General features: G+C 42.4%; 1 protein-coding gene across 6 annotated transcripts in view; it reads right to left on the bottom strand.

Moving 5' to 3' along the window:
* LOC121269194 (rho GTPase-activating protein 23-like) overlaps window positions 1-25,674 on the bottom strand; it is a 506,984-nt gene that overhangs the window by 152,012 nt on the left and 329,298 nt on the right. For all 6 annotated transcript variants that reach the window (XM_041173725.1, XM_041173724.1, XM_041173727.1 and 3 more), the window contains 2 exons: window positions 23,216-23,240; window positions 13,224-13,316 (listed from right to left, as the gene is read on the bottom strand). In XM_041173725.1, coding sequence (XP_041029659.1) covers window positions 13,224-13,316; window positions 23,216-23,240 — 118 coding nt within the window. The remainder of the gene's footprint in view (window positions 1-13,223; window positions 13,317-23,215; window positions 23,241-25,674) is intronic.

Genomic DNA, 25,674 nt, shown 5'->3' with positions numbered 1-25,674 from the left:
TCTCATAGAAACCTATAAAATTCTAACAGAACTAGACAGGGTAAATGCAGGAAGGATGTTCCTGATGGTGGGGGGAGTCCAGAGCCAGGGGTTACAGTCTGAGAATATGGGGTAGACCATTTAGGACTGAGATGAGGAGAAATTTCTTCACCCAGAGAGTAGTGAGCCTATGGAATTCGTTACCACAAAGTAGTTGAGACTAAAACATTGTATGCTTTCAAAGAGGTGTTAGATATAGCTCTTGGGGCGAAAGGGATCAAAGGGTATGGAGAGAAAGCAGGAGCAGGCTATTGAGTTGGATGATCAGCCATGATCATAATGAATGGCGGAGCAGGCTCGAAGGGCCGAATGGCCTACTCCTGCTCCTAGTTTCTATATTTCTATATGTACATTAGTCATTGCAGGTGGCAGGGCAGGTTGAGAGAGCGATTACTAAAGCATACAGTATCCTAGGTTTTATTAATAGGGGCTTAGAGTAAAAGAGCAAGGAAGTTATGTTGGGTGTGTACAAGACACTAGTTAGACTTCAGCTGGAGTACTGTGTACAGTTCTGGGTGCCACATTTTAGGAAGGATGTGAAGCTATTGGACAGAGTGCAGAAGAGGTTTACGAGAATGATTCCAGGATTGAGAAACTTCAGTTTGGACTCTTTTCCTTGGAGAAGAGAAGGTCAAGAGGAAATTTGATAAAATTATGAGGGTCCTGTACAGAGTAGATAGCGAGAAACTGTTTCCATTGGCAGAAAGATCAAGAAACAGATGGCACAGATTGTAAGTAATTGGTAGAAACAACAAAAGTGATATATGAGAAAAAAACTTATTCACACAGTGAGTGGTTAGGGTCTGGAATGCACTGCCTGACAGTGTGATGGAGGCAGGTTCAATTGAGGCATTCAAGAGGGAATTAGATGATTATCTGAAAAGAAATAACATGCAGGTTTACGGGGAGAAGGCAGGAGAAATTCATTCAGAGGTGAAATGCATTCTGAGCGGTGGTGCAGATAGGATGAGCCGAATGGCCTCCTTCTGAGATGCAACAATCCTGTGATTCTTTGTGAAGGATCATCAAATGGTACCAAGTGCATTAGTTACTTCCTTCCCCCCCCCCAACACATTATAATGACTGGGGCCACAGAAAATTAGTGACCCGACGTTACATTTCTATTGTCAACTTGATCCACAACAAGTTAGAAATAGCAGTATGTACAAGCTCATAAAGCAGACAAATTCCAAGGGAAGGACATGCTTAACTAAAAAAGTTAAAGATAGTATCAAACTTAAAGAAAAAAGCCTATATTTTAAATGTATTTTAAAAAGAGTTAACTAAGTGAGCTTTGGTCCTACAGTAAGTGAGGCTGGGGAATTAATAATGGAAAATAAGGAGATGGCAGATGAATTGAAAAGATATTTTGCATCGGTCTTCACTATAGAGGATACAAGTAACATCCCAGAAATAGCTGTAAATCAGGAAATGGAAAGGTGGATGAGGAACTCGAGAAAATTACAATCACCAGGGAAGTGGTACTGAGCAAATTGTTGCAGCTGCGGGCGGACAACCACCAGGGTCCTGATGGGCTTCATATGAGGGTCTTAAAAGAAGTGGCTAGTGAGATAGTTAATGCATTGGTTTTAATTTTCCAAAATCCCCTAGCTTCAGGGAATATCCCATTAGATTGATAAATAATGAGTGTAAATCCTTTCTTCAAAAAGGGAGGGAGGCAGGAACCACATGCCCATTAGCTTAACAGCTGTCATAAGGAAAATGTTAGAAGCTACTATTAATGATGTTATAGCAGAGCACTTGGAAAAAGTTCAGGGTAATCAGGCAGTCAACATATTTTGTTTGTGGGAAATTATGTTCAACTAACTTATTGAAGTTCTTTGAAGATGTAACATGTCCTGTGGATAAAGGGAAACGGTGGATGTACTGCTCTTAGATTGTCCAAAGGCTTTTGATGAGGTGCCACATCAAAGGTTATTGCAGAAAATAAAAGCTCATGGCGTAGGGAGTAGCATATTGGCATGGACAGAAGATTGGCTAGCTAACAGGAAACAGAGTGTAGGCATAAATGGGTCATCCTCTGGTTGGTAAGTTGCAATGAGCAGTGAGCCACAGGAATCAGTGTTGGGGCCTCAACTTTTTACGATTTATGTAAATGACTTGAATGTATGGTTGCTAAATTTGATGATGACACAAAGGTAGGTAGAAAAGTATGTTGTGAAGAGGACATATGGAGGCTACAAAGGGATATAAATAGGTTAAGTGAGTGGGCAAATTTCTGGCGAATGGAGTATAATGAGGGAAAATGTAAAATTGTCCATTTTGGCAGGAAGAATAAAAAAGCTTATTATCTATTTGGTAAGAGATTGCAGAGCTCTGAGGTGTAGAGGGATCTGGGTGTCCTAGTGCATGAATTGCAAAAGGTTTGTATAATGGTACAGTAAGTAATTAAGAAAAGCTAATAGAATGTTATCCTTTATTGCCAGGGGAATTGAATACAAAAGTAGAGCGGTTATGCTTCAGTTATACAGGGCGTTGGTGAGACCATATCTGGAGAGCTGTGTACAGTTTTGGTCTCCTTATTTGAGAAAGGACATAGTTCAGGGAACGTTTACTTGACTAATACCTGGAATGGGAGGGCTGTGTTATGAGTAAACGTTGGACAGGCTCGGTTTGTATCCGTTGGGTTTTAGGATGATAAGAGGTGACTTGAATGAAACATATAAAGATCCTGAGTGGTCCTGATAGGGTGGATGTCAAAAGAGGTTTTCTCTAGTGAGAGAATCTAGAACTAGGGGGTCACTGTTTAAAAATAGGGGGTCGCCCATTTAAGACCGAGATGAGGGGAAATGTTTCTCTAAGGGTCATGAATCTTTGGAACTCTCTTCCTCAAAAAGTGGTGGAAGCAGAGTCTTTGAATATTTTTAAGGCAGAACTAGACAGATTCTTGATAAACAAGCAGTGAAAGGTTATCAGGGGTAGGTGGAAATGTGGAGTTGAGTTACCATCCGATCAACCATGATCTTATTGAATGGTGGAGCAGATGTGAGGGGGAGTGGCCTACTTCTGCTCCTAATTTGTATGTTCATATGTTTGTAAATTACGGATGTCAAGGAAAATCAAATGTGATAACTTAAAAAAACAAAAATAGCACAACTCTGAAACACCAGAACCACTGAAATGCATACACAGAAGTTAAGGACAAGTGCTTTACATCCATTATTCGCTTACCAAACAGGCAAGGGTATTGTGATACACAATTTATCCAAGCCCACTGACTGCAACGCAGGCAGCATCCCAACTCAATGTTGCCTGCTCATTTCAACGATTCCAGCCTTCATGGAGCACAAATCTGCTGTCCTCTCTGAGGAAGACAGCATTTGTCCGACAACTACTGCCACTGTGCCAGAGCCCTTTCAGTTGCCCATCAGCCAGGAAGCTAATGCCTCCAATACCAAGATGGTGCCATCCACGACCAGGTCAGTTAGACCCAGAGCTGCTGGAGGTTGTCCTCCAAGGCCACCTGCAGCCTGCACCACTAAAAGTTAGCAGCTTTCAGCCATCAGTGCTACAGCCATTGAGGTAGCACTGCGTATAAGGACAAGGGCAGGCAAAGGCACACAGAAAACAGGACCTAATGGAATGCACAAGGCTGATTAGATTACCCTTGTATGCAAAAAGTAATTATTTCATTATAAATTTGGCTTTTTTTTTTGCATTATGGTCAAGTGGATGCTCTGATGCTTAGGTGGTGGTGTGGGACTACTGGTTAATGGAAAATTGGGGTTGTGGTTATTGGTATCACACTTGGATGTGTTCTTCATGGTCAGTCTAGCTTGAAGGGGTCTGTCGGGGTTGTCTCCTCCCTTCCTCTTTGTCATGCTCCTCAGCTCCATGCTGTATAGCTGGTGGCAAGGACAGTCACCTCATGGTGAGATTGTGCAGCACGCAGCGGACCGCTACAAATCTTGACACCTGCTCTGCTGAGTACTGCAGAATTCCACCAGAGTGGTCCAGGCAGTAGAACTGTTGTTTCATCATGCCAACGGAATGCTCTATCACATTTCATATGGCAGAATGGTTTTCATTGTAAAGATGTTGCACATGTGCGCATCAGAGTCATTAGTCACATGGTCAGCAGACAGCCCTTGTTGTTCTGTAGCCACGCTTTGCTTTTCCATGTTGGCTCAAATGCACCGACACAGCAGACTGCTGTGGAACGAAGACACCATGACTGCAATCAGGGTGCCGGACATTGGCCTGCATGATTCTCTACCTAAGGACACACGCCAGCTGAGCGACAGTGGAATTTCTGTTGGTTCCAGCATAAAGTAGTGCTGACATGTGGCACTCAAAAAGTGATGTATGCACAGTCGATGGCATCCTGCACCATAGGGATGCTTGCAATCTGAGAAAAGTCATGTACAGTGCCCAATCTGCCTGCTTCTCTCCAGCAAGATGAGCTAACCCATTCCAGGGGCTCACTGTTCTCAAGGCCAACATCTCTCTAGAGGGCTGTTATACAGGATGCAGAAGGCCACCACAATATCCATTTCCTCCAGTAATGCTTTGGAGGGCACCACCTTAACGGTCCAGACACCAGAATTGCATTCTGAGAAGCTCGCTGGCCTGCTCATTGGTTGTCTTAGTGAGCAGGTGTGTTGCCTCTGTCTGATGCTCTCCTATAGAGGTGAGGAGCCACTCTTCAAGGATATCCCTTGTCCCCTGGGATACATCCACAGACACTGGGGGTTGGGGGAGGGGCCAAAGGAAGGGTGGGGTCGCTGAAATAGAAATCTGTGACAGCTTGGACTACCATGGATTAAGGAATCACTGCAGCTGCCAGGAAAGTGAGTGCACACATGAAGGGAGATCTTGTTGTGAATGTTGAGAGGGTGGAAGTCTTTACTGTTGATGAATCTGACCTGTCTGCCACTAGGTGCCTCAGGTGCATTCCATGATGCCCCGTAGAAAACCAGCAATTGCAGCAAAACCCAATACCCTCTGTGCCTAAGAGGCTTCAAATGTCATTACTATGTTGTCAAGGTCTGGCATATAGAGCTTCAGTGATTTTTTAAAAATTTGTTCATGGTGTATTAGCACCGCTGGCAAGATCAGCATTTGTTGCCCTCACGTAGATGCACTTGAAAAGGTAGTGGAGAGCTGCTTTTTTGAACCACTGCGGTCTAAGTGGTGTGGCTAACCCACAATGCTATTGGGGAGATAGCGCCAGGATTTTGACCCAGTGAAGGAACGGTGATATAGTTCCAAGCCAAGATGGTATGTGGCTTGGAGGGGTACTTGCAGGTGGTGGTGTTTCCATGTGAGTGCTACCTTTGTCCTTCTGGATGGTAGATATCACAGATTTGGAAAGTGCTGTTGAAGGAAACTTAACGAATTGCTGCAGTGTATCTTTTAGGTATGGTATGCAGTGCTTGAGAGATATCAAATTGCACAGCTGATCCTTGGAAGGAACCAAAAGTGAAGTTCAAGGCCATAGTAATTTTAACAGCTACTGGCAGGGCATGGCAATGGGTGCTGTAAGGTATGTTTGGAGATTCGCAGTCTCCTGCTGCACTGGGTTTCGGTCATGTCCAGGTAGCTCCTTCCTTGGCAGCAGATCCTTTGTGTAGGATTTGACTCTGTGTTCTTCCTGCCTCTTGCTTCTGCCCCTGCCCTCCTGATGTCCAGGGCTCTGCCCTTCCTGCAGAAAGTGCTACCCATCATCGCCACTGGGGCGAAAATCTGAGACTTGTGCACCCATTGCCTGATGGTGCCTTCCTTGTATTCAGCAAGTTGCCAGCTTGTCCTTGGTTGCTTTGCCTCCTGTGCCCCCCTCCACACACTGCTTTCTGGGGAAGAGAATTCCACATATTAACAACCCTTTGAGAGAAAAAATTTCTCATCTCCATCTTAAATGGTAGGCCTCTTAATCTGAAACTATGCCCCTCAGCTCTAGTCTCTCCCACAAGTAGAAACATCTTCGCGGTATCTACCCTATCAGCTGGGTAGAGTGTCCTGCAGTCAGCACCATGGTGAAGCAGTCTGGGAAGAGCATCCTGTAGTGAGCATCGCGGTGAAGCAGTCATTTCAAAAAGTAGCATCAACACAAAGGTGAGAGCTGATTGGTGAGTAGTGGGTAAGTGTTTTTCTCCAGTATAAAATAGATTAAGCTAAGGAAAGGAAAGGGTTCTAATTTTTATTTAAAGTACATAAATAATTTAACTTTTTTTTACTGTATTTAACTTAAAGTAAAGGTTTTTTTTTCAACTAGAGGCATGGCAGGGCAGCTCAGTCTCGTGTTATATACCACCTGCAACATGTGGGAAATCCTAGATGCTCCTTGAGCTCTGACCGGCCACGTGTGTAGGAAGTGCCACCAGCTGCAGCTACTTGAGCTCTGAGTTTCAGAGCTTGAACTGCAGCTGGAGGTACTGAGGTGCACCGCGAGGCTGAGAGTTTCGTGGATAGCACGTTTTTAGATGTGGTCACCCTACAGCTTATGGAAGTGCAGACAGAGAGGGAATGGGTGACCAGTCAGAAGAAAGGTGTCAGACAAGTAGTCAGGAAGTTCCCAGGGTGCATCTCGCTCAAGAACCATTTTTCTGTGTTGGACAACGCCCAAGAGTGACAGTTCTTCTGGGGAGTGCAGCCACGCTCATGGCACTGAGTGGCTCAGCTACACAGGGCAGGGAGGAAAAAGAGGGGAAAAGCAATAGTGGTAGGAGACTCGATAGTAAAGGGAACAGACAGGTGTTTCTGCAGCCGTAGACGTGACTCCAGGATGTAATGCTGCCTCCCTGGTGTTAGGGTCAAGGGTGACACTGAATGGCTGCAGGGCATTCTAAAGGGGGAGGGCAAACAGACAGAGATCGTGCTACATATTGGTACCAACGAACTAGATAGGAAGAGGGATGAGGTCCTGCAGGCAGAATTTAGGGAGCTAGGAAACAGATTAAAAAACAGGACCTCAAAGGTAGTAATCTCTGGATTACTTCCGGTGCCACGTGCTATTAAGTATAGAAATAGGAGGTTAGTCCAGATGAATGCGAAGCTGGTGAGATGGTGCAGGAGGGAGGGCTTTAGATTTCTCGGACATTGGGACCGTTTCTGGGGGTAGTGGGACTTGTACAAGGCGGACGGGTTGCACCTGAACCGGAATGGGACCAATATCCTTGCAGGGAGGTTTGCTAATGCTGTTGGGGAGGGTTTAAACTAACTTGGCAGGGGGATGGGATCCTGAGAGGAGGTTCAGCAGGAGGAGATGCACAGCCAAAATTAGAAGAGAGAGCAAGTGAGTCTGGAAGGCATAGAAATTATAGGCCAGTTAAGGCACAAGGGAGCTTGGCAAGGTTGGGTGGCATTTATTTTAATGCAAAGAGTCTGACAAATAAAGCAGACGAGTTGAGGACATAAATTAACTCATGGAATTATGATGTAATTGCTGTCACAGAGACATGGTTGAGAGACGAGCAGGATTGGCAGCTCAATATTCCAGGATATAGCATCTTCAGGCAAGACAGGGAAGGAGGTAAAAGAGGAGGGGTTATCGCAATATTGATCAAGGAATCAATTACACCAGTAAGGAGGGATGACATCTTAGAAGGCTCCTCAAATGAAGCCATATGGGTAGAACTGAAAAACAAAAAAGGAGCAATCACATTGCTGGGAGTGTACTACAGGCCCCCAAACAGTCAGAGAGAAATAGAAGAGCAGATATGTAGGCAAACTTCAGAGAAGTGTAAAATAATAGAGTAGTAATACTGGGGGATTTCAACTTCCCCAACATTAACTATGTTAGTCATAGTGTGATGGGTTTAGAGGGAAGGGAATTCTTAAAATGCATCTAGGAGAGCTTTTTAAGCCAATACATAGAAGGTCCTACAAGAGAGGTCCTGGACTTAATTTTAGGAAATGAAGCCGGGCAAGCGGTAGAGGTATCAATGGGGAAGCATTTTGCAGATAGTGATCATAGCTCCATTAGATTCAAGGTTGTTCTGGAAAAGGACAAGGATGGGTCAGAAATCAGAATTCTAAATTGGAGGAAGGCCAATTTTAATAAGATCAGACATGGTTTGGCCAGAGTGGACTGGGAGCAGCTACTTTTAGGTGAATCTGCGTCAGAGTAGTGGGACTCATTCAAGAAGGAAATAGGGAGAGTACAGGGCCAACATATTCCAGTAAAGATAAAGGGTGGGACCAACAAATACAGGGAACCCTGTATGTCGAGGGATATACAGGACTGGATAAAGAGAAAAAGGGAGGTTTATGGCAGATAATGAGGGCTCAAAACAGCGGAAACCCTAGAGAAGTATAGAATGTATAGGGGAGAACTTAAAAAGGAAATTAGGAGAGCAAAAAGGGGGCATGAAAAAACATTGGCAGGTAAAATAAAGGAAAGTCCAAAGTTATTTTACAAGTACATTAAGTGTAAGAGGATAACTAGGGAAGAGTAGGGCCCATTAAGGACCATAGTGGTAATTTGTGTGTGGAGCCAGAAGATGTAGGTAGAGTTCTAAATGAATACTTTGTGTCAGTGTTCACAAGTGAAAGGGACGGCGTGGGTATGGAAATCAGGCAGAAGGGCTGTAATATAATTAAAGAAATTAGCATAGAAAGGGGGGAGGTTCTAAGTGGTCTGGCAGCCCCGGATGAAATGTATCCCAGGCTGTTGAGTGAGGCAAGGGAGGAGGTAGCAGGGGTGCTGGCAATAAATTTCAATACCTCTCTGACCACAGGAGAGGTGCCAGAGGACTGGAGGACAGCCAATGTGGTACTATTATTCAAGAAGGGAGGAAGGGATAAACCAGGGAACTACAGGCCAATCAGTCTAACCTCAATGGTGGGGAAACTATTGGAAGCAATTGTGAGGGACAGAATTAATCTACACTTGAAGAGGCAGGGATTAATCAAGGACATTCAGCGTGGTTTTTTTTAAGGGGAAGTCATGTCTGACCAATTTGATTGAATTTTTCGAAGAGGTGACCAGGTGTGTAGATGAGGGCAATGCATTTGACGTAGTGTTCTTGGACTTTAGCAAGGCTTTTGATAAGGTCCCGCATGGGAGACTGATAGTGAAGGTAAGAGCCCATGAAATCCAGGGCAATTTGGCAAATTGGATCCAGAATTGGTTAAGTGGCAGGAAGCAGAGGGTGATGGTCGAGTGGTGTTTTTGTGACTGGATGCCTGTGTCCAGTGGGATTCCACAGGGATCGGTGTTGGGCCCCTTGCTGTTTGTGGTATATATAAACAATTTAGACTTGAGTGTGGGAAGGTTGATCAATAAGTTCGCGGATGACACCAAAATTGACGGGGCGGTAAATAGTGAGGAGGATAGCCTTAGATTACAGGAAGATATAGACAGGCTGGTCAGCTGGGCTGATCGGTGGCAAATGGAATGTAATCCAGATAAGCGTGAGGTGATACACTTGGGCAGGACAACAGGGCACAGGAATACGCAATGAATGATAAGACCCTGGGAAATACCGAGGATCAGAGGGACCTTGGTGTGCATGTTCACCGGTCCCTTAAGGTAGCGGGACAGGTAGATAAGGTGGTTAAGAAAGCATATGGGATACTTGCCTTTATTAGCTGAGGCATAGAATATAAGAGCAGGGAGGTTATGCTGGAACTGTATAAAATGCTGGTTAGGCCACAGTTAGAGTATTGCACATTATAGAAAGGATGTGATTGCACTAGAGAGAGTGCAGAGGAGATTTACCAGGATGTCGCTTGGGCTGGAGAGTTTTAGTTATCAGAAGAAATTGGATAGACTGGGGTTATTTTCCCTGGAGCAGAGGAGATTAAGTGGAAACTTGATTGAGGTGTATAAAATTATGAGGGGCATAGATAGGGTTGACAGGAAGGAACTTTTCCCCTTGGTGGAGGGATAAATAACCAGGGGGCATAGATTTAAGGTAAGGGGCAGGAGGTAAATAGGGGATGAGGGGAAGAATTTTTTCACCCAGAGGGTGGCAGGAATCTGGAACTCACTGCCTAAAAGAGTGGTAGAGACAAAAAGCCTCATAACATTTAAGAAGTATTTGGATGTGCACTTCTGATGCCATGGCATACAAGGCTATGGGCCTAGTGCTGGAAAATGGGATTAGAATAGTTAGGTACTTGTTTGACCAGCACAGATTCGATGGGCTGAAGGGCCTTTTTCTGTGCTGTAGACCTCTATGACTCAAATTCCCTCAGGATCTTATATGTTTCAATAAGATCACTTCTCATTCTTCTAAACTCCAGGGATATAGGTGCAACAGGTAACATTTCTCCATAAAAAAAGCCTAGGAATGAGTAGAGTGAACCTTCTCTGTACTGTTTCTAATGCAATTATATCTTTTTTCAAACAAGGAGACCAAAACTGCACACAGTATTCCAGATATGATCTTACCAAAGCCTGTACAGCTGCAATAAAATTTCCCTACTTTTATATTCCATTCCTCTTGCAATAAATGCCAACATTCCATTTGTCTTCCTAATCATTTGCTGTTCCTGCATACTAACTTTTTGTGATTCATGTACCAGGATATGCAAATCCCTCTGTACCACCAAGTTCTACAATCTGGCCTACGTCAATATTTTTGGGTCCTATCCACCTGTGCTCCTACTCTCAATAGTGCCCAAAAATTCAGCCTCTAGAGTTCAAGACAGACTAAATAATAATCTATCTTTGATATTATATTGTTGCACAAGCCTTTAGCAGGAACTGATTCACAAATTCTATTGTTTAAAACCAATAAAAGTAGTTTAAAACTAGAAAAATTCCAAGAAGGACTTGGGCACAGTGGTTTTACCCAAACATAACTGGTTCATTGGTATTAGTCCAACAAAGAGAGACAATCCCAAATAGCTACTGTTTCAATATATTAAAAAAAACTAATTTATTTGCACATTGTAAACAATATTACAACCAAGTCCACTGACAGGAATCTTAGCTAGACAAATGGAGCACATTTTCACTCTCACAATTTATTTCACCATCATTTTAGTGTACATTAGGTACAATAAAACCTCATCACGTGTTCTTTGGTAATTGGCCAAAAAAAAATTCATTACAAAGGTAGCGTTAAGCCAAAGTCTAGACTTCAACAGAGCAATATTAAAATCAGTCCTGCTGGATCCAATCCATTATCAGAAATTTCACGTAACCACAATTTGACTGAAGTAATTCTAATACATGTTAAAACACTTTCACTGAACCCCAATGCTACACATCTTCTCTATGGATGGTATAAGATTGGGTTCAATTTACCATCAGGTTTGCTTCAATCAATGCACAGATAGGTAGAAGCCCTCATTTTATCATTTGAAAAAAAAACAATGCTCACATTGTTTATGGACATCTGCATAATGTGTTTTAGTAGAAGCAATAATGATTATAACACTTTTATATTCCTCTCACATGCATGGCTTCCTGCTCTGTGCTGAAAATGTTTTAGAAAATTACTCTGTTCAAGACTCAGCAGTGGGACTTAGGACTCAAGCCAATGTGACTGGATAGCTCTGAAGAAAAACCTATCCATTCTCTTTCCATACACAGTGCTAGACAATTTTAATAAAACACACTAAAGCTGTACATATACACAGTACTTCAAAGAAAGCATGTTTTTCCACTTCTCCTTAACATGTTTTAATTTACTGGCCACAGTAGCATGGGCACTGCACTGCCAGCCTTCCACAGTTTGGCACAGGTGACCATTCTTCATGTACAAGCTCAATGAATGTGAGCAAGCTATTTGACTGTGGGAGACATAACAACTACAGTTCGATCCTCATCTAATATTCACTTCCAGCCAGGATCATTGGATAACTACTTTGGCTGATTGTTCTCCACCGCCTGCCCCACCACCCATCCATCCCCAATCCATTGCTGCCATTGCCTAGGAGAACTGAAATCAGTTGTAGCCCTTCCGTACCCAACCCAAACTAAGAACAACTATCTTAACATAAATGAAGGTCAAACCGAGAAGCATAATCTTCTATATTTTTCAGTATCAAGTGGGATAATCTATTAACCAACTGGCAAAAATGGAGAAGTAAGGAAGTGTGGACAACCACAAAAAATATAAGAGCATTATTTTAGGTATTCCATGTGAAAAATTTCTTCAGGGTAATATAGTTTCATTTTGAAAGCCTTATATTGTAATGTATGTTCTTTTGAAAATAAAGGCAGCTTCACAGTACTTGGTGGGAATTTTCAGAAGTAAATGCAGGTTTATATAAGTAAAGTACATTTAAAGGATCCCATAATAAAACACAAATTCAGATGTACTAAACCATCTTAAATGTAAAAGATTAGTTCTTAAATGGGTTGTGTCAAACAGTAATGAATTAAGATCATATCACTGCAAAGGTGTGAAACAAATATTTATATCATAAGATGCCATTAAAACAAATGCAATAGAGGAGTTACACAAACATTATGGCCACCAAATGTCAGAAATGCCTGAATAGATAAAGGAACAAAACAATTAGTTTCTGCATCCCTGGGTGAAGGAGAAGAAATCACTGTCTTTCTTGGTCACTATATTAGAATAGAATCATAGAATGGTTACAGCACAGAAAGAGGTCATTCAGCCTATTGTGTTTGTGTCAACTCTCTACAAGAGTAACTCAGCTAGTCCCACTTCCCTGCCTTTCCCCCTTAGCCCTGCAAATGTTATCTCTTCAGGTAATTCTGCAATTCTATTTTGAAGGCCTCAATAGAATCAACCTCAAACACACTTTCAGGGAATGCATTCCAGATCCTAACCACTCACTACATGAAAAGGTTTTCCCTCAAGTCATTGTTGCTTGTTTTGCTAATCACCTTAAGTAAGTGCCCTCTGGTTTTCAAGCCTTCTGCCAAAGGGAACAGTTTCCCCCTATCTACTCTGTCTAGACCATTGTTTGAAGGGTGCCCATGTGGACATCAGGTTAGGACAGGATTGGATTCACCTCATGTGATCAACACAAAGTCAAGACTCATACACAACCACTTGGTGTTATACTAGTGGGTGGTTATAATTGTATTTCAACAATGAATCCATAGCCTCAGAAAAATGGCATTATAGGAATGTCAATGTTGAACCTTTTCTATATGTAGTCAATGATGCTTAGAATTTGAAAATTTGTCAGCTTAGTCAAGTAAAAGTAGTAGCACTCAGGTTTTGTTGACTTTGGCTTAATACTAACGGATGGAGATAAAGATTCGCTTTGACTTAGCAGTTCATAATTACCTGTACATAGGCCAGCTTGATATGCTGCTCCCCCTTCCTTTACACTTTTAACAAAGATGGTATCCATAGGCTCTGTTCGGCTTTTCTGAAGGCCTGTGAAGTAAAACAAGGTCAGTTTGTAAAGTTATACTATTAGGGAAACTTTTCATACAAAAAAGTGATTTTTCAACCGCTATGCACCTTCAGCTGAACTTTCATTTGCCATGAAGACGTGTTCTGATTCTGGCTGAATTTTTTCCCATTCTGCGAGTCATTAGAATACTAGGGGACAACTGCACAATTTCTGCTGGAGGGTTATGTCAGAATCAGGTGACAGAACTACTGTGGCACAGGTAGAATCCAAGAAGTCTGTCCATGGCAATACGCTGAGGTTCAGCACTGCTACACCCCACGACTGACTGCAGAGGTCTCCTTCATCAAATTTTGAATACAGAGCATAGCAAATGGCCCTTTCTTCCAATGTTCAAACAAGAAAAATGGCAGGAAATATATTTTGTATATGGGTGGGCACACTTTATGCCACAAGCCCTGTGTCTTGGATAAGGATTTTGACGATGGAGGAGGAAGTAGTGGGTAGTAATTAGTGGAGTGATACTAGGTTGAGAAGGTGCATTGAAGGAAAATTTCCTCGAGATCTGTGCGGAAATGTATATTCCATGCTTCTTCTATTTCTAGCAATCGTCCTTTATTTCCAATTTGTGGTGATTTAAAACTTTTGCTCATGTCACGTGATATTTAACATTATTTCAACGATGTGTTAACTGTTGGCCCAGAGTTTGCAGAAGCTTTTGGACATGGAACAGCCTGCTTTCACTCTCATTACCGCTGCGAAACTGACTGCATGACAGGATTTAGCGCATGGGCAGATTAACATGGAAGTCCTGAAGTTGCAGTCTGCCACAGGCTGTGCTGTGCAGACCTTCCACAACCCCCAACCCTAAGCCAAAAATTGGCGAAATCAGTTAATGGGGAAAGATCTTTCCCGTTACTGCTCTCACATCACTGTTACAAGTCCCATTAAAAAATTACACTCTGTTCAAATAGTCCAACTGGGTTTTTAATTGCGATCTATCTAACAATTGCTGAACAACTGATGTAGTCCTGAAAAATATTTTTATATTTGTAGAGTGCTGTTAGATATAATTATCACTAGGTTTATTAAACTAAATTTGAATTATTTTTGAAATTTATTTCATGATATTTGAGCTTCTACCTTCGTCTCATGTGTATGTCACAGAATCACAGAATTCCACAGAATCACAGAATTGTTACAGCACAGCAGGTGGCAAGTTGGCCCATCGTGTCTGCACCAGCTCTCCAAACGAGCAATATTCACTTAGTGCCATTCTCCTGGCTTCTCCCCATAGTCCTGCATATTCTTCCTTTTCAGATAACAGTCTAATTCCCTTTTGAATGCCTCAGTTGAACCTTCCTCCACCACAATCTCAGGCAGAGCATTCCAGACGTTAACCATTCGCTATGTGAAAAAGCTTTTCCTCACATCCCTTTTGCTTCTTATGTCAATCTGCATCCTCTCGTTCTCGCTCCTTTCATGAGTGGGAAAGTTTCTCCCTATCTACTCTGTCCAGGTCCCTCATGATTTTGAATGCCTCTATCAAATCTCCTTTCAGCCTTCTCTTCTCCAAGGAAAAGAGTCCCAACTTCGCCAATCTATCTTTATAGCTAAAGTTCCTCATCCCTGGTGTCATTAATGTATATAATATTATTGGAAAATATTTTTCTTTGAAATTAGACGTTTAGTCTGTGGGTGTGTCTTAGTTGGATTAAAGCCAACTAGTCAGGGTAATTTGATATGTATTAGTTTTGATATGTAAGAGAGATAGAGTGCATTTGCAGTTTTTTTGAATAGAGCATTCAAGAAGTGGGGTGAATTCTGGCACCTAGCAAGCAGAGACCACGCAATATGTTTATAATGCTAATAAAATTGGTACAATGAAAGGGGTTTTATTGTTAGAAGAGGCTGGTGATACAATGAGAATTTACATTCAATGGGCTGTGCTAGGTATTACGTCAGTAGTTTTGTGTGTGTAGAGCAGAGGCAATGTGAGATCAGTTTGGGAATTTGTTAAAAGTTATGAGCACTATAATTTGTAACCATGTGTATGGTTTTAACTTGTGTAAATTAATAAAATGTTTCATTTAGCTTAATATAAAACCTCTCAAGAACTGGTGGTATGATTCCTGAATTTAGAGTTGCATCTCAAACATAACACTTAAAATTATTGGTTCTGACATTTCCCTCTGGGATTTAAAAAAAATTACTCAGCTTTACCAACTGCTTGGAACCATTCTCATCAATCTTTTCTTCACTCTTGCCAATGCCTTCACATCTTTCCGAAGGTCTGGTAACCAGGACCAGACGCTATAATCCAGATGAGGCAAGTTCAACATAGCCTCCTTGCTCTTGTACTCAATGCCCCTATTAATAAAGCTTAGGATACTGTATGCTTTACTAACTGATGTCTCAACCTGTCCTGCCACCTTCAATGACTTATGCACATATACACCTAGGGCCCTCTGCTCCTGCACCCACTTGAGTGTTGTAACCTTTATTTCACATAGTCTCTCTATGTCCTTCCTAACAAAATGAATCACTTTGCATTTTTTTTCTTCTTTCATGGAATGTGGGCTTCGCTGGCTGGGCCAGCATTTAGTGCCCATCCCTAGATACCCTTGAGAAGGTGGTGATGAACTGCCTTCTTGAACTGCTGCAGTCCGTGTGGTGTAAGTACACCCACGGTGCCGTTAGGAAGGGAGTTCCAGGATTTTGAGCCAGCGACAGTGAAGGAACGGCGATATATTTCTAAGTCAGGATGGTGAGCAACTTGGAGGGGAACTTCCAAGTGGTGGTGATCCCATCTATCTGCTGCTCTTGTCCTTCTAGATGGTAGTGGTCGTGGGTTAGGAAGGTGCTATCGAAGAAGCCTTGGTGAATTCCTGCAATGCATCTTGTAGATGGTACACAATGCTGCTAATGTGCATCGGTGGTGGAGGGAGTGAATGTTTGTGGATGTGGTGCCAATCAAGCAGGATGCTTTGTCCTGGATGTTGTCAAGCTTCTTCAGTGTCGTGGGAGCTACACTCATCTAGGCATGTGGAGAATATTCCATCACACTCCTGACTTGTGCCTTGGAGATTGTGGGCAGGTTTTGGAGAGTCAAGAGGTGAGTTACTTATCGCAGGATTCCTGACTCTAACCTGCTTTTGTAGCCACAGTATTAAAATGGTTAGTCCAGTCCAGTTTCTGTTCAATGGTCACTTCCAGGATGTTGATAGTAGGGATTCAGTGATGGTAATGCCATTGAACATCAAGGCACGATGGTTGGATACTCTCTTGTTGGAGATGGTCATTGCCTGACACTTGTGTGGCATGAATGTTACTTCCCACTTGTCAGCCCAAGCCTGGATATTGTCCAGGTCTTGCTGCATTTGGACATGGACTGCTTCAGTATCTGAGGAGTTGTGATTGGTGCTGAACATTGTGCAATCATCAGTCAATATCCCCACTTCTGAGTTCATAGTGGAAGGAAGGTCATTGATGAAGCAGCTCAAGATGGTTTAGCCTAGGACACTACCCCAAGGAACTCCTGCAGTGATGTCCTGGAGCTGAGATGACCAACAACCACAACCATCTTCCTTTGTGTTAGGTATGACTCCAACCAGTGGAGAGTTTTCCCCAATTCCCATTGACTTCAGTTTTGCTAGGGCTCCTTGATGTCACACTCGGTCAAATGCTGCTTTGATGTCAAGGGCAGTCACTCTCACCTCACCTCAGGAGTTCAGCTCTTTTGTCCACGTTTGAACCAAGGCTATAATGAGGTCAGGAGTTGAGTGGCCCTGGCGGAACCCAAACTGGGCGTCAGTCAGCAGGCTATTGCTAAGCAAGTGCTGCGTTATAGCATTTTTGATGACTACTTCCATTACTTTACTGATGATCGAGAGTAGGCTGATGGGGCAATAATTAGCCGCGCTGGATTTGTCCTGCTTGGTGTACAGGACATACCTGAGCAATTTTCCGCATAGCCAGGTAGATGCTAGTTTTGTAGCTGCACTGGAACAGCTTGGCTAGGGATGCAGCAATTTCTGGAGCACAAGTCTTCGGTACTATTGCTGGAATATTGTCAGTGCCCATAGCCTTTGCAGTATCCAGCGTGTACTTCAGCCATTTATTGATATTACATAGAATGAATCAAATTGGCTGAAGACTGACATCTGTGATGCTGGGGACCTCCGGAGGAGGCCGAGATGGATCATCAACTTGGCACTTCTGGTTGAAGATTGTAGCAAATGCTTCAGCCTTATCTTTTGCACTGACGTGCTGGGCTCCCCAATCATTAAGGATGGGGGGTATTTGTGGAGCATCCTCCTCCAGTGAGTTGTTTAATTGTCCACCACCATTCACGACTGGGTGTGACAGGACTGCAGAGCTTAGATCTAGATCTGATCCGTTGGTTGTGGGGTCACTTAGCTCTGTTTATCACTTGCTGCTTATGCTGTTTGGCATGCAAGTAGTGGTGTGCTATAGCTTCACCAGGTTGACACGTCATTTTTAGGTAGGCCTGTGCTCCTCCTGGCATGCCCTCCTGCACTCTTCATTGAACCAGCGCTGATCTCCTGGCTTGATGGTAATGGTAGAGTGGGGAATATGCTGGGCCACGAGGTTACAGATTGTGTTTGAGTACAATTCTGCTGCTGCTGATGGCCCACAGCGCTTCATGAATACCCAGTCTTGAGTTGCTAGATCTGTTCGAAATCTATCCCATTTAGCACGGTGGTAGTGCCACACAACACGGTGGAGGGTATCCTCACTAGGAAGGCAGGGCTTAGTCTCCACAACGACTGTGCGGTGGTCACTCCTACCGATACTGACATGGACAGATGCATCTCCGCATTGAACTTCATCTACCATTTGTCCATCCACTTCACCATCTTGTCAATGTACTTTTTAGTTCTTCACTATCCTCCTCATAGTTCACCATGCTGCAAATTTTGAAATTGTGCCCTGTACACCAAGGTCAAGGTCTTTATAATATATATGTATCAGGAAGAGCAAGGGACCCAACACTGACACCCCAGGCACTCAACTACAAACCTTCCCCCAGCCCAAAAATGTCCATTAACTGCTACTCTCTGTTTCCTGTCACTCAGCCGATTTCATATCCATATTGCTACTGTCCCTTTTATTCCACGAGTTATTACTTGCTCACAAGTCTGTTGTGCGACATTGTATCAAATGCCTTTTGGAAATCCATGTACACAACATCAACGGCATTGCCTCATCAACCCTCTGTTACCTCTTCAAAAAACTACAGGAAGTTAATTAAACACAATTTTGCCCTCAACCAATCCATGCTGGTTTTCCGTAATTAACCCGCATTTGTCAATTTGATTACTAGGGTTATCTTTATACCCTTTTTTGAAGGAGGGTGTAACATTGGCAATTCTCCAGTCCTCTGGCACCACCCCCAAGTCTAAGAAGACTGGAAAATTATGGCCTGTGCCTCTGCAATTTCCACTCTCACTTCCACCTGTATCCTAGGATACATCTCACCCAGTCCTGGTGCCTCATCAACTTTTAGTACAGACAGCCTATCCAATTCCTCCTCCTTACCAATTTTAAATCCTTCCAGTGTATTTGTTACCTCCTCTGTCACAGTCACCCAGATAGCATCTTTTTTCTTGGTAAAGACAGATGCAAAGTATTCATTTAATACTTCAGCTATCCCAACTGTCTCCATGCGTAAATCCCTTTTTGGTCCCTAATCAGCCCCACTCCTCCATTTACCACCTTTTTACTATTTATATGTCTACAGAAGACTTTGGGATTTCCTTTTACATTAGCTGCAAGTCTCTTTTCACACTCTCTCTTTGCATCTCTTATTTGCTTTTTCACTTCCCCTCTGAATCTTTTATATTCAGCCTAGTTATCAAATGTATTTTCTACTTGACATCTTCATAAGCACACTTTTTCTTTTTCATCCTAACCTCTATCTCTTTTGTCATCCAGGGAGCTCTAGATTTGTTTACCCTGCTTTCCCCTTTGAGGGAATATACCTTTTGAATGAAATATCTCTTCTTCGAAGGTAGCCCATCGTTCAGCTACCATTTTTCCTGCCAACCTCTGAGTCCAAATTATTCAGCGCAGATCCATTCTTATCCACTTAAGTTGGCTTTCCCCCAGTCAATTATTCTTAGTCTCGATTGTTTTTTTGTCCTTTTCCATAGTCAACCTAAACTTTACGATACAATGATCACTGTCCCTTAAATGTTCTCCTAGTGATATTTGATCCACTTGGCCTATCTCATTCCTCAAAACCAAGTCCAGCAGTGCCTCCTCTCTCATTGGACTGGAAACATACTGCTGCAGAAAATTTTCTTGAATACATTCCAGGAACTCTTTCCCACTCTGCCCTTTATGCTATTACTATTCCAATCTATATTTGGATAATTAAAGTCCCTCAATATAACTACTCTAGAATTCTTACAGCTCTCTGTAATTTCCTTTCAAATTTGTTCCTCTACATCCTCTCTGCTAATTGGTGGCCTATAGGCTACACTAAGCAATATAATTGCACCATCTTTATTCCTTAGCTCTAGCCAAATAGATTGTGTCCTTGACCCCTCTGGAATACCTGCTCTCTCTCTCTCTCTCTAGCACTGCAATGCTCTCCTTAATCAATACTGTTTCTCCTCCTATTTTTCTTCTTTTTCTATTTTTCCTGAATATCTTGTATCCAGAAATATTTAACACCTAGTCCTGCCCTTCTTTGAGCCAGGTCTCTGCTATAGCCACAACATCATATTTCCACATGTCAATCTGCACCTATAACCCACCAACGTTATTAACCACACTCCGTGCATTCACATATATGCACAGTAACCCTGATTTAGACGTTATTACTTTCTCCCTTACTCTGATCCCACCCAATAACATACAATTTCTTACTCTAGTGCTATCTATCTCTCCCAGTGTTCTTGGTACTCCTCGCTGATATTATCTTCTGGTTCCCACATCCCTATCAAGTTAGTTTAAATTCTCCCCCAGTGCACTAGTAAATCACCCCACAATGAACTCAGTCCAGCTCACTTAGGTGCAACCCATCTGTTCTATATAGGGCCCATCTCTCCAGAGACAATCCCAATGTCTCAAGAAGCTAAAGCCTTCCCTCTTGCACTAACTTTCCAGATTTACATTCATCTGCTTAATCATTCTATTTTAACATTCACTTGTACGTGGTTCTGAAAGTAATCCAGAAATGAGTACTTTTGAGGTCCTGCTTGCTAATATCCTATCTAGCTCCCTAAATTCTGATTACAGGGCCACATCCCTCTTTCTCTCTATGCTGTTCATACCAATGTGTATCACAACTGCTGGTTGTTCACCCTTCCTCCACTTCAAGGTGCAACCAATGATATCCTTGACTCTGGCACCAAGGGAGGCAACACACCATCCTGGATTCAGATTTGTGGCCACAGAAATGCCTGTCTATTCTCCTAACTATCAAATCACCTATCATTATTGCTCTTCCAGTCTTCCTTATACTCCCAATACAGCTGAGCAACCCATGCTGCCATGGGCTTGGTTCTGGCTACACTCCCCAAGTGAGCCATCACTCTCATCAGTATTCAGATCTGAATACAGGTTGGAAAATGGGATGCACTTAGGGCACTCCTGCACTAGCTGCCTGTTTCTACTCAATTGTCTGGTGGTCTCCTCTTCCCCCTCTCCCTTAAACTGCGGAGTGATCACATCTATAAATGTGCTTTCCACGAAGCTCTCAGCCTAATGGATGCTCCACCATGACGCCAGCTGCTGCAACTAATGACACCTCCTGCACAAATGGTTATCCAGGACACAGAAAACATCCTGGAGTTCCCACATAGCACAAATGGTGCATTTTAGAGGTTGGGGCAGCCCTGTCGTTCCTCTGTTAGTTAATAGCCTTGCTACTGAGAATAAACCTTGCTATTAATAAACCTTACTAATAAACTTTATTAATACTGATAAGCCCTACCAGTCACTCTATCCACCATTTTAAGCATTCACTCCTTTCACCACCAATGCACTGTGGCAGCAGTGTGTACCATCTACATGTGCACTGCAGAAACTCACCAGGATTCCTTTAAAAGCACCTTCCAAACCCGCGACCTCTATCACCTAGAAGGACAAGGGCAGTAGATACATGGAAACATTACCGTCTGCAATTTCCTTTTCAAGCCACACACCATCCTGACTTGACATTCCTTCAATGACGCTGGGTCAAAATCCTGGAACTCCATTCCTAACAGTACTGTGGATATTCCTACCACACATGGACTGCAATGGTTAAAAGTAGCAGCACACCGCCATCTTCTCAAGGAATGGGCAATAAATACTCACCTAGCCAGTGACATCCTCATCCCATGAACGAATAAAAAAAGTTAATACACCTTACTAATAGTAATAAACCTTACTTTTAAAAAAGAGATAGATAAGACTCAGCAGTTTATTTCCTAGTTTGGAAATACTCGCCAGTAAATCACCTACCTGCTTCCCTGTGATGTCGCACCACAATTTTTCTTTCTGAACGCGCGCTTTGACTTGGATGACTTTCTTTTGCTGCTTTATCTCCCGAACTCTTTATGGTTGAAGTCTCACCCTTCCCCCTCCTGCTTTATCTCCCAAGTCTCAATGGTTGAAATCTCGCTCTTTTCCCTTGCTGCTTTATCTCCCGAAGTCTCCCTAGTTGAAGTCTTGCACTCTCTCTTGCTGCTTTATGTCCCAAAGTCTCCCAATGTTCCAATATTTATTTTACTCTATGTCATTTTTTTTAAAAAAAACTAATTTGATTTTAATGCTTTTCATTTGCTGGTTGGCTGTGTGAATATCTTAATATGATTGGCTGTTTGGACAGTTTGATGGCATCACTGCAGCTTCACACTGGGAATCTCCATTAAAGAACGCTACAATCAATATAACTATCATTGATTGTTATAAAAGCCCATCTGCTTCACTAATGTCGTTTAGGGAAGGAAATCTGCCATCCTTACCTGGTCTGGCCTACATGCAACTCCAGACCCACAACTATGTGGTTGACTCTTAAAAATGTCCTCTGAAATGGTCTAGCAAATCACTCAAATCAAGGGCAATTAGGGATTCCAAATGGTGGCCTTGCCAGCAATGCCCACATCCCATGAAAGAATAAAGAATGGCAAGAGAGTTAAAATTCTCTCTACAGAGACAGCTAGATCTCTCAGCAAGCCTTTCTTTGAGGTTAGTGACAAGCACCCTTCCTTTGCCACTGATTGCAAAATCCAGGCCATTGTATCTCACAGTTTTACAAGGGTGGATATGGCAAGAGATTTACATCTGATCCACCTGACCTGTGAGACTGGTCTATGTACATTAGAGCTATATACACAAATTTAGACACAGTCATAGAATAATCTTATGTTTTATCAAGTCATAGTTATAGAGTCATTACAGCACAGGTGGTGGTAATATGGTCCATCGAGTTCATACCGGCTCACTATAGAGCAATCCAGTCAGTCCTTTTCCTCTACTCCATCCCCATAGCCCTGAGTTTATTTTTCCCTCAAGTGTCCATCCAATTGCCTTCTGAAATCAATCATCGTCTCTGCTTCCATCATCAGCAAATTCCAGATTATTTCCACTCAATATGTAAAATTGTTCTCTCTCACATCCCCCTGCATCACTTGCCCAAAACCTTAAATCTGTGTCGCGTAGTCCTTATGCCATGAACTAATGGGAACAGCTTTTCTTTGTATTCCTTTTGGTTTTTGGAATGCAATACTTTTATGATGTTATCAACTACAAGTACAGGCAGGGAACTCTTCACACTCCACACTTCTTAAAATGAACAAAGCAGCCCATTGTCTGTTTTCTTTAGCTAGGATTGATAAGTATCTGTTACAGCAGCAGCTATTTTTTATGAAAATATATTTTGAAAAATAATTAAAGCAAGACTCACCTCTTCCATTTCCATTTTCTTCATCCTACAAAAGAATCAAAATAAATTTAGTGAAGTGCAACTGTTGCAATTCTTTGATTGTAACAATTTGAGCAGTTTACTACTTTTACCCCCTTTGAATGGATATTCCTGGTAAATTGCTATTAAGCCTTCTCAATCAACTATAGACTTCATACCAAATAAAACGGAAAGTTCAAGCCAACATATTCATTGTCATGGCAAAACATGTCATGGCAAAATATGCAATTCTTTTAAATTTTCCTAGTCGGTTGATAGTTTTCACTGGGCCAACAAATGAATTGAGCTCAACATATCTGGTATTTTATAAGAAATCCACACTTTCATAGTAGACAGTGGGTAGGCAGTTAAAATTGACCAAATTACTTTGCCATCAGTCACTAGGGCCTGCCACTGTAAAGTAGTGGGATTTAAATAAGGTTCAAATCACTTCCCTATTGATCTGCTCCAAAACCCACCAGGATTTTAAAATTGGGTCTAAGATTTTCTAACATAACTCTGCCCTCTTGATACTCTAAATCAACCTCATGGCCTTTCTCTGAACGTTTCCAGTTTTGGACACTGCCCGTGTACTTCGAAGACCAGAACTGGTTATACTATTTAATTTGCAGCCTGGCCAGACCACAGCACAGCTTCAGCAAGACTGGTTATACATAGTTAATATTATGTTTACCATCAGTCCCTGATCTCCTTCAGCATCTCCCTTTGGTACTTTAACATTATTCTTCATTTTTCCCTGAATTCAACCCAAGTGCAGGCACATTTTCCTTTTAACACTTTTAAGCAGAGCTGCTTGAACCCTATTCCCTTAATCCTACCAAAACAAGGTTTTTTAATGACTGAAAAACTGATGAGTATTTTACAATTGATCATTTATGAAATTCAAGTTAACAAAAAATCACAAGAGCACTGCATGAAAAAAACAGGGGGTGAATACATGTAACTTTTTCATTTGTTTATCTGCTTCCAAATAGATGTCAGTTATGTCCCATTGAGAAAGTGGCTCAATGATGGGGGCACAAAAGTTACTTGATGCTTACATATGATTCAGTCATGGTGTGGTAGAATGAGCTTAGATTTTCTTTGTTTCTGATTTGCTTCAAGACCTTTGAAGTTAGCTGGCAATTATAATTGATTAACCTGATAATTTCTCCCAAGTTGGATGCTGAGTTCCTGCTTGCTGTTTCTCACAAAATCTGGTTGACCCGCAAACTTTCTGGGCAGATAACTGTGAGCCAGCATCATACTACTCCATGGTGCCCTACACAAGTGCAACATTATTCAGCACTACCAGGTTGTGTTGTATGTTTCTAATTTAAGTACCAGTGCTGATGCTGAAGAAAAGCACTGTGTAAACAAACCCATTTAGTCCATAGTCCATAGTTCTACAATATTGCACTTGGCATCACTCCTTTAATTCACAGGTATACTGCTGAGAACAGATCAAGCAATTCAGTTTATGATCTGGTTTTTCCCATAAACAATGTGTCATACCAGGAAATTAACACTCGTAACATGCAAAATTTCTTTTGAAAATGTGGTGTGAAAATGCTCAGACAATACCAAAGTTCAGGTGCTGTTCTGAGAATTACACAAATAGTTGGCTTGGCAGGGGCATGGGAAACATTATTAACTGGAGCCAATGTAATAAAACACCCCAGAATGCAATTCCAGCTCTATTTATGAGTCTGAATACCCTTCACCCTCCTGACAAATTTGGAATGGTGAAGCCACACCAGAAAACAGCTTCATTCTAAGGCTTTCAGGTGAGATATTAAATTGAGGCCCCTCTGCCTAGTCCAGTGGATGTAAAAAAAAAATCCATGACACTATTTCAAAGAGGAGCAGGGGAATTAGCCCTTATGTCCCTAGCCAATATTTATCCCTCAATCAAAATCATAATCTTCAATTTTAGTGTTCCGACTTAAAAGACCATGTTTCATGCCCTGGTGGTCAACTGTCGAGTTATGCTGTGTTAAGGTGGGGCTCAGGAGCCCCATTTTGGCACAGCAGTCTCTGTCGCATTTGATGCGGATGAAGACAGTGGGTTGAGAAGGTGCACATTTTGCTAGTCTCCGTTTTCTCTGGGCCCACTTCTCAGCCTGCTTAGCTTTTGGTTTCTGCTCATATCTTCCAAACCGTCAGCCTCCAGAGGTCAGGGCCATCAGTGACTGTATTCAACTTGTCAGTGTCAATGTCCACCATCTTCATATCTCGCTTTCAGGCATTCTTGTAGCAGAGGTGTGGATGCCCAAGAGGTCGTGACCCAGTGGTCACCATACAGAAGGTCTTTGGGTATACAATCATCATCCATCCAATGCACGTGGCTGAGCCAGCACAGATATCATTGGCTTAGCAAAGAGCGTATTGCTAATGGAATTAGAATGCTTCAGGACATCAAAGTTGGTGACCTTGTCTTGCCAGAGATGCCGAGGATACGC

This window comes from Carcharodon carcharias, chromosome 23, assembly GCF_017639515.1.
Source record: "Carcharodon carcharias isolate sCarCar2 chromosome 23, sCarCar2.pri, whole genome shotgun sequence".
Lineage (NCBI taxonomy): Eukaryota > Metazoa > Chordata > Chondrichthyes > Lamniformes > Lamnidae > Carcharodon > Carcharodon carcharias.
Note: the sequence above shows the minus strand (reverse complement) of the source record. Positions and strands in the feature narration are given on the sequence as shown.